Source organism: Bos taurus, unplaced genomic scaffold, assembly GCF_002263795.3.
Source record: "Bos taurus isolate L1 Dominette 01449 registration number 42190680 breed Hereford unplaced genomic scaffold, ARS-UCD2.0 Leftover_ScbfJmS_716, whole genome shotgun sequence".
NCBI lineage: Eukaryota > Metazoa > Chordata > Mammalia > Artiodactyla > Bovidae > Bos > Bos taurus.
In genome coordinates, this window is record NW_020192015.1 from 1 (window position 1) to 9950 (window position 9950).

The 9950-nt window shown below is 45.8% G+C and overlaps 1 protein-coding gene across 2 annotated transcripts; it reads right to left on the reverse strand.

Moving 5' to 3' along the window:
- Positions 1-153: 153 nt before the first annotated feature.
- On the reverse strand, positions 154-7178 carry LOC107131803 (serpin B3). Of its 2 annotated transcripts, XM_024989221.2 has the most exons (8): positions 7072-7178; positions 5871-6060; positions 5228-5284; positions 3823-3951; positions 3398-3515; positions 2085-2227; positions 1639-1794; positions 154-972 (listed from the first exon to the last, which is right to left on the reverse strand). In XM_024989221.2, exons 2-8 carry the CDS (start codon positions 6033-6035, stop codon positions 565-567), a joined length of 1176 nt encoding a protein of 391 aa, XP_024844989.1. In that variant the 5' UTR covers positions 6036-6060; positions 7072-7178; the 3' UTR covers positions 154-564. The 2 variants fall into 2 exon arrangements, with proteins under 2 accessions (XP_024844989.1, XP_024844990.1); XM_024989222.2 differs by lacking the exon at positions 7072-7178 and having other exon boundaries at positions 5871-6180.
- Positions 7179-9950: the final 2772 nt, after the last annotated feature.

The following is a 9950-nucleotide window of genomic DNA, read 5'->3' on the forward strand; positions in this document are numbered from 1 at the left end:
AGAGCCTTCCATGTTCTGACAGCAGTCTGCCTTTTTAACCTCATCATGCTGCACTATTTTGATTTCTATGTAGGATAATATCTTTCTATATGATCTTTTCCATGTGTGGGGGTCACTTGCAGTTTGTTGGAAAAAAAAAGGATGAGCAACAAATGACATGAACAAGCCATGGTTTTATTGATAATGCATTTCAGAAAATTAAAAAATTTAGACATGTAAGGGTCCCACATACCACCTGAACTCAAATAAATGTGAATGTTAGGTTTGAAAAGTAAAATAACTTTTGAAATAGGAGCTATGATATTTCAAACTTAGTAGAAGATAGAGTATGGAAATAACTTTTTAAAATACAGTGAACACTTTGTCCAAGGAGGCGTTTTCATGGGATTAGAGTAGGTTACATGTTTTGTAGAAAGAGAGAGACAGACAATATTTTATCCAATACATTGTGAGTGGTGACTATAGTTTGGAAAGGAAAAATCCAAGGGAACCTGTTGCACCAACATTCAAGCTCTGGGAACATCTCTCTGAATGTCCCCGAGTGTGGCCGCTGCCCAAGGACGTCTAAGGGGAAGAGACTCGGCCACCGAAGAGGATGCTGTTGGTCTTGATGTGCTTGATGAGGAACAGGAAAGGGTGATCGCAGCGGAAACTCTCACGAATCGGCAATGATGTGATGACAGCAACACCCACACCGGTAGCAGCTGCGGCCTCCGTGCCCTCCTCGGTCACCTCCACAAAGGACTTGTGGAAGACCTTTGATACCACCAGATCACGTCTCCCGGTCATGCCCGAGAAGTTGGCAACCTTGTCATTGAAGGCATCCACCATCCCCAGGGCTTTCAGTGTGGGCACGAGGTCGTAGCTCTCTTCCACTTTAAACCGAGGCAGGTATAAGTCCACTTCTCTCTTCCCCATATTCTGTGGGCTCGTCCACGCTATTAACTTCTCAGCAGTGAGCTGGTCTTCAAGCTGTAACAGTGGAAAAGGAACAACTGTCAGGATTCTCATGGTCATGGAGCCCACCTAACCTTGGATTGAAATGTCTGGGAAACCTTTATTTTAACAGTAAACATGAATACAGGAGATTCAGTTTATTACATTTTCTCTGAGGAGGAAACAATAACAGTCCTGAAATATAATCATATGATCAAATAAATGTTTTTATACATTTATAACTTTGCTCTTTCTATGTATGTATGTACACACTATATACACGTATGTAGAAATGTCTATACAACATGTGTAGATGTGTGTTGTATAAACATGCACACAGAAATGAAACAACATGTGTTTCATGTGAAGGTCATGTCTGACTCTTTGTGACCCCATGGTCTGCATCCCTCCAGGCTCCTCTGTCCATGGGATTTCCCAGGCAGAAGTACTGGAGTGGGTTGTCATTTCCTCTTCCAGGGGATTTTCCTGACCCAGGAATTGAACCCATGTCTCCTGTGGCTCACACACTGCAGGCGGATTCTTTACCATTGAGCCACTGATGTTTATGATATTGATGTTATTATTATTATTTTTTTGTTCTATGCTGCCAGCCAGTACCACCAATCTATGAGCAGCCCAACAAGCACTGAATCACTGGAAATGTGAGCAATGGCATGGAGCACTGTGAATACCAGGTTTTACCTCCTGCAGACCGTCTACTTCATTGGGCAGCAGCACCATCATGCTTAGCTCTTCGCCTTTGTACGGGATTTCCAGGATCTTGGCTTGCACGTCCTCCAGTGACACGAACTTGAAACTATTGGTTTGTTTCATCATCCGCACAGGTTTGCTTGTATCCTGCAGTAAATTCATGTGCAAAAGAATGCCAGGTGAGCAGTAGGCCAGAAAAAAAGATAGTATTATTGAGACACCAAACTCAGCCTCCTAAGAGATGATCTGGGAAATTTGTGTCTTAGAGATAAGAGTTTCTTCAAGGAATCCCCAGTAAATAAAGTTTAAAAAAAGGACAAGAAAATAAGCCTTGACAAATTCTATCTTCTATACGAGTTATATATTAATTACTATGCATTTAAATTTCACAGTGCATGTAGCTACACTTGGTTATACACGTAAATTACAGACAATACCTTGTTCAGCCAAAACTTTTCCTCTGCAGTATGTTCTTCCTTAAATTTCTGGTTCCACTGCCCTTTGAAGTAGACGGCGTTCACCAGAACCAGAACAGTAGAGCTTTTGAGAGAGTCTTCGGGAAATAGTTCCTTGATTTTTCCTGCAAAGACAGAAAATCAAAGGTCTGTCATGAAAGGCACAAGTGGTTTATCTGTCAGATGCGTTGAAAGTTACAAGTGATGGTTAAATATTGACACAAGTCAGCCCGTGAGGGACTCCATGCCCAGCGGTTCACCAGGTGAGGCTTTGCTCACAGTCCCAGCCTGATGGAGTCGCCCTCATGCAGACGCCCCTGCTCAGTCTGTGTGTGTGGGGACATCAGTCATTTCACAAGGAATCCTGATGAACTGATTTCTGATATTTAAGATGCCATGATATTTCTATGATATTTAAGATGCCATGCTATGCTAAGCCTCTTCAGTCTGTGAGCCCACGGACTGTAGCCCACCAGGCTCCTCTGTCCATGGGACTCTCTAGGCAAGAATACTGGAGTGGGATGCCGTGCCCTCCTTCAGGGGCTCTTCCTGACCCAAGAATTCTGGATCATCAATTCTGACAATATGATGCTCATCAGAACTGATGAACAGGTCATCAATTCTGAAGAACTGATTTCAGCTGACCTTTACTGGTCAGTTTTCTTCTTCCCTTTCCTCCCTTCCTGTTCCCTCAGTAGCTTTGTCTCTTGTTTCCATTCCCTGTCTTCTTCTTCATTCTGCACATTGAGTTGCTGTAGGTTAAGCCTATGTTTCGGAAGGGAGGTAGGATACGGTTCGTGGGATGGAGACGTTGTCCAGCCCCTCCCTGGGTGGGGTGGACACTGTGACAATCCAGTGGGAGGGGGACGTGGGCCAGGACCCTTCTCCTGCAGGTGGTCATTTCTGCAAGAAGGATGGTGTAACGGAGAGCGGCTTGTTTCCCAGTTAAGAAAGCAAAAGTGGACTCTTCATATTTTCTCTTAGGGATTATAACCCGGAAGTTACGCCTTTAATTTAGAACAACTTATGAATCAACCTGAAGTCTGAGCAGAGACTTGGGATCCACAAGACACTGTCTTCCAGACCCAGCTGTGCCTGCAGGGGGCTGGTCCTGGGAGCCCCACCTGCCCGTTTCTCTCCGCATGACGTGGACCGTCCACCCCCTGCAGGGCCTCCCCACCCTCTGCAGTCTCGTCTCACCCCTCTCCTGACAGCCCAGTCAGGTTCCAGCACCGTGTTCACACACAGCGGGGACTCAGCCGTGGTTCGTAATGAGTGACTCTCTCATAACCTACCATTGGTTTGGCTCTCCACCCAGGAATTAATCATCTTTCGACTTTCCTCTGCAGCATTTTTAAAATCAGCAGATTCCACACTGGCTAGATAAAATTTCTGAACATTATCCAGGTATTCCTATGACATGAGCAGGAAGAAAGCAGGAATGAAAAGTAATTTATCACTAACTATGTAGGTATTCCCAAATTAAATGTGTTAAATCCTGATCAAGCAGAGTTCACAAGCCAATCCCTAGCCCCCCTCACTGGTGTGCTATCAGCCTCTGGACACTCCATCGGGTGCAGTTGTGGTCAGGGAGCCTGGCGCCCCTGGGAGTAATGCCCCCGTGTGGGTCCCCAGGCTCCTCTGCACCCTCCCCCCATTAGGAGATGGGGCCCGAGGACCAGGGATGCAGACCAAAGGCGTGACAGACCAGGAAACTCACCTGGAGAAACCGAAACTCCTTTTCTCCGTAGAGCCTGTTGGCGACACTCAGCTCATAGGCATCAGTGGATTTCTTTAATTCTGTCAGAAGCTGTTGAAAGTGATGATGAACATTTCCTGGCTTTTCAACCTTCAAATGTCAAAAAGTGAGGTCATTGGAGTCTCTGTCAATGTAAACTCTACACGCCCAGGGGTCTGTGGATCCCTGTCTAGAGGGCGGTATCCCCAGGGATGATGGTTGTGGTTATTTCCCCTAATTGGTGTGTTTTACTGGTATAGCCTTCCTAATCCTTACGGCCGGTCTCCTAGGCAATTCTTTCTCCTGCTCAGACATCCCTCTTTTCTCCTTTGAACTACCACGCAGCGCCGTTCCTCCAGGCACTGTCTTAGCTGTCTGCAATGCTTAGGGTCACCTCCTCAGCTAAAGTTAGGCTTCTTGAGGGCCAGACCATAGTGCGTCTCTGACAGTCATCAGCTGTGTGAGAAAGTGAAATCTGTGTATCGTCCTAGGTTATGACGTGAAGCCCTGTTATACTCCTGGTGGGATTGTCTTCTAAGACCTGTTGACTCTGCCCTATGGCTCTTCGTTCTGATGGCCGCACTTCTCGGTGTGGGAGAAGTGTGTGTCTGGGACTCTGCCAGCAGCTGTATACCAGCATCTCTAAGTCTTTGGCTGGATTCACATGATGACAAGACAGTGCAGAGGGCTAAGTAGCTTCTCCAAGGAGACAGAGCCAGGTTTTCAACCCAGGCTTGTCTCAATCCAGAACCTTAACCTTGCTACCTGAGAGTTTTGGACAAGCCTATAAACAATAGCTCTCAGTTCATCACTTTCCATAATATATTTTGATGCCTACCTATTGGTCTTCATAATATGAACTACCATCATGATTTAACATTATCCAATAATAATATTAATATTATGAGTTCATACTATGCAATGTTAGAAACATGTTATAAATAGTATAGTTATTATTTTGCTATAATAACCATAATAAAATACGTACTATACATCAGAGTTTTCATTTTCCTGGCCCTGCTATTCTGTTTCACATGGATTTGCATGTATTGCAGCAGACATTTTATCATCCCCAGTGAACTGGGATGAAGTCACTGTGGCTCAGAGCAGTTGTATTGTCCACATTTGTCATTCCTGAACAACAGAGCGCAGTCTGAAGCCCCTTTGGGTTTCCGAGCCCTTCCCGTGAAGCACATGCTACTCTCCTCTAGGATAACAAAGCCGTGAAGCACATATATGTAACGTGAAATGAGCTACAACTCTGTCCGCTGGGTTTCACTTAAGATGTCCCTAAAAGTGGACTTTCCCCACTTGGTCTGAAATTCCCAGTTTAAACTATGACCCTCTTGGATACGTGATCCTCTAAATCCGGTGCCCTGTGACTCACGTGCTCTTTTGCGGCTCCTCCTCTTGTGTTCTCTGCGATTTTATTGAAGTGAAGGACCTGGAGGAGACAGACAGTGGAGCAAAGAAGTGTCACCTGATATATCTGTGTGCATCACAGTCGACCAAAAAGAAAGAAAAAAGTCAGGAAGAAGAAAGGAAAGAAAATGCAAACCAAGTACCAAACCAAACAAAAAACCCCCAAAGCATAGGGAACAAAGAAAAGAAGAAAGAATATTCAGTGCAAACACTTGCTTCTTAAAAAACACAGTCTGTGTGTGGGAAACACAAAGCTGCTTGAGCGCTGTCCACTTTAAAGAATCATGTCTCGTTTTTCATTCATCGTTGAGGAAACATGTAAAGATATCTCCCGTGGACTTTAGTCAGGGCCTCACTTCTACTGAAGTCTTCCATTAAAGCCTCACCTCTGGTTGTTGAGCAGTTCTAGGGGTTCATCCCAGCCCCCAGAGGAAGTCCAGGCACAGGAGGCAGGTGGGGAGCCCTGCCCCCATAACTCTGTGCCCACCCAGTCGTGGGGCTGCTTGAGCTTCCCCTGGGACCCTGGGGACAACAGACCTGTGGTCATCTGCACAGCAGCCAGCAGACACCCCATGCAAACCTGTGATGGAAAGGCAGCTGCCACCTACCTTCTGCATCTGTGATGCGGTGTTTTCTCGGGCCCCTAAGTAAGTCATGGCTAAGGCTGACGAGATACTGAAAGGCGACAGGAAGATGTTTTCCTTCTCTGATTTTCTGATCTGGTGGAACAGATCAATTGCAAGGTGGATGATTGCTTCACTGAGGGAACTCATGGTGGCCGGATGTGGTCTGGAAGTCCTGAAAGAGCATCAAATGCATTTTATCATCACTCTAGGGAAGGAAGGTAGTCTGTAATGAGAATTTCTAAAAGAAATGCCTTATGTGTGGGTTGTGGATTTCTGGCAACGAAGATTTTTCCTTTCCATACATTTGGTAATTAGAAGACTTGAAATTAGGAATACCGGAGTGGGTTGCTATGCCTTCCTCCAGGGGATCTTCCCCACCCAGGGACTGAACCCACATCTCTTACAGCTCCTGGACTGGTAGATTTGTTCTTTACCACTAGTGCCACCTGGGAAGCCTTATTTATAGAAAACGTTTCTTAAATATAATAGAAACTTGATGTTATACATTTCATAATTGAGAGATGTACCTGTATCCATCTCATAATTAGACGACTATTGAAATTAGTATTTAAAGAACATTTTTCTAAAAAGTAATAGCGTATCTTTACTGTTTCTTCCTTACTGACTGTACAAGAGTGGGTAAAAAGTGCTTTATAACAGAGGTTGTGTTGTTGTTCAGTTGCTAAGTCGTGTCCAACTCTTTGCACTCCATGGACAAGCTCCTCTGTCCTCCACTACCTCCCAGAGTTTGTCCAAATTCCTATTCATTGAGTCTGTGATGCTGTATAACCATCCCATCCATGCTGCCCCCTTTTCTTTTTCCTTTCAATTTTCCCCAGCCTCCAGGTCTTTCCCAGTGAATTTATAACAGATTCAAAGGCAAAACGGATGTGGTAACATCCAGCCATCTCCCATCAGGTACCTCCGTGCCTTACTTGAAGGATCTGTGGATGCTGGACAGCCTACCCCTGATACACGTGCTCCCGAAGGAACGTGGGTTTTCTTTTAGAAATAAGTAAATTACCTATGGACTAAATCAGGAGAAAAAGTTCTTCTGTGGCAGAATACGTAAAATACCATCATACCAAATGAAATATTTAACACACGCACGATAAAACATCACATTCATTATTATTTTCAGAAAGGACTCCTGAGTTAGCGCAGAGCTGCTGGAAGCACTTACCTGTGTTCCTGGAGGAAGCAGAGGTGGGCAGGCAGCCTGTAAGCTTGTGTGCCGGGCGTGCTCAGCCCTGAATATATATACCTCTACCAGCCGCCGCCCTTTCCTCAAGGCAGGTGGTATTTCAAGATCAACTTCTGATTTCGTCACCACTTACCTTCAACTTCATGAGGAAGAAGTCTTTATGAGTCAAGACAAGATTATTGACCAACTCCTGTAAGTCCTTTCCTTCTGCAGAAGAAATTGTGCCCTACCATCCATGCTCATGGGAAACGCATGTACGTGCCTTTCCGGCACCTGTGACAGTACAATTATGTGGCAGCTTCTTCACGTGCCCTGAGGAACTAGGCCCAGCCAGAAATAACCCTTAAAAATCTTTCTTCTCTTGTTAATACATGTTGACTTGTGTTTAAGACCACTTCTAACACAAACAATTGAAACGCTGACATTTTTTAAGTTCTGAAAAGGCTGTTTCTTTAAAAATATTTTGTATACCTGGGAAAATAGCTCAATGTCTCAGCTGAAGAGAGACTGGCAAACTGTGTCAGCTGTAGGTGGAGACCAGGCATGATCTGCCTCCCCTCGAGGCTGGACCCTGGCGTGGTCCTCCCGGTGACCCCATTGTCCTCGTGGTTAATCCCAGCTGTGCCCTGGTTGCTAAGGTCAGAGGGCAGCTCATTTTCCAGCAGACTCACTTGCTCTCAGTGAGAAGAACAATGGATACAAACAGGACCCATTTTAAGGGCAGTTTTCTAATGCTTTTTATGAAGATTTCTCAGAAAAGTAAATAGCTTGAGCTCCAGAACTACAACATTTCTCCATCATCCTGATCTGCAGCACACCCACTTCTGATTCATGACTAGAACAACAGAGTTAAATGTCTGTAAGAAAAAAAGAGGAAATAATGCCATTCTTTGAATGGCATGGCTGAGTCTCACCACTGGAGTCTCATCTCTTCAAGCATCTGGTGTTCCTGTAATAGAATAATATTAAACACTGCTGACTATTTACTGAGGGGGTTTTGTATTCACCCATTTTCCTCGTTAGTACCATGTTTAGGTTGGTGAGTTGGCTTTCCCCATTTCACAGATAACAGAAATGAGCCACAGAGTGACTGAACAGAAGCCCAGGTGGTGAATTGCCCAGGTGAGCTCTCCAGGCAGGTAGCTGGTTCCAGGAGGCTGCGTGTGTATCCACTCCCACAGGGAGTGTAGACAGACTCCGGGCCTTTACTGACAAATCTCCTATGTGTTTAGATGAAAGAAGCTGCGTCTTGCCTGCCTCTCAGTAGAGATCAGTGTTCTCCCACAAAATATAAAGGGGTGGGAATGGGTCCCTAATTTCTCCTCCAAGGACGCCACAGTCATTAGGGAGGAAGGCAGGGTTTCAGATACTCTTTAGGGTTGTGTAAAATTTAGCAGTTTCAGTGTGGACGTATGTTTTAATTTCTTGGGCATATACTTAAGAATGAAATCTGTGGGTCAACGGTAAGTTTACACTTGATCGATTGATTGGCTGAATTTCACTCTCTGATTGATTTAGAAGAACTACCAGACTGCCTTCCCCAGCAGCTGCACCACTTTACTTCCAGCAGGTTAGGAGAAAGCACGTGTGTGTGGGCTCCAATCCTCTCCTCACCCGGCACTCAGTACTGCCCTTGGTCCAAGTGTGCAGTCCCAGCACAGCACCCACTCACAGGAAGCCTCACCCACCTCAGAGTCCCAGAAGCACAGGGATGGAGACACGAGCTGGAGGAAGGGGAGACCTGTGTGCCTAAACCGGAAAGATGATTCCTGAGCTCAGCCCTGCTGCTCTTAGGGCTCCTCCTGGTTATGTGTCCTGACCCCCGAATGACACTGGAGGTCAAAGACCCCAGAGCTGAGACTGGGTGGGCTGAGCGAGGATGGAGTCTGCTGGAGTAACGGCAGAGCTGAGTAAAGAAGAAGGAAATAAGCAGGAGAAAAGATCCAGGACGGAAAACAACAAACATGAGGTATAAGAGCTCCCAGTCAAGGCTGCGTCACGGGCTGTCAGAGAGCAGGGAAGCCCCCAGGGTGAAGAGGCCCGAGCAGGGTGAACGTCTTTGGGTTCAAAGAGAAAGGGCTCTGAGCCCAGAGACAGAAGTAAGGAGCCCCGGCTGGGCCTGGAGGAAGCCCAGGGGACAGAGCAGGAGACGTGGACTCAAGAGAACCACTGACTGAGCTGATTCCTCCTGTGAATAAGTTACCGAGGTTGGTGGTGCAGAGGCTGGCTTTGAGGAAAAGCAACTAACTGATGAAGATCAAGATTTTGTTCTGGAGGAGGAAATGGCAACCCACTCCAGTATTCTTGCCTGGGAAATCCCAGGGACAGAGGAGTCTGTCGGGCAACAGTCAGTCCATAGGGTGGCAAAGAGTGGGACACGACTGAGCATGTATGCAAAGCAAAGGATTTTGCTTAAATTTAGAGGGAACTTTGGTTAGTTCAAATAAGAATGCATATCACATCCTTGTCCCTCTCCTTTTCAAAAGTGCTCCTGGCATGTATTAGACAAGGTGAAGACACCACGATGTCACACAGTGTCACAGGACACTCAGCACTTCTCAGACGATTCTGCAAGTCAGTACTTGCCACCTGCCTTTGGGTATTTTCTAAATATACCAACATCATTGGCATTATGAATCCCAGAATCCAATAAAACTGAAGAGGAAATGACATGTCCAGGAACCATCCCACATATTTCTAATACCTGTGTAGGTTGCTTCAAAATAGCTCCTCTGCTCTCCTCCTGTTTTCTTCCGTCCTTGTGAAGGGTGTGAAGGTTCACCAGCTTTGCTGAGGTGCACATCCTAGGGGGCATTTTTTCTCTTCCTTCTTATTACGCACGTGGTCATACCCATCTG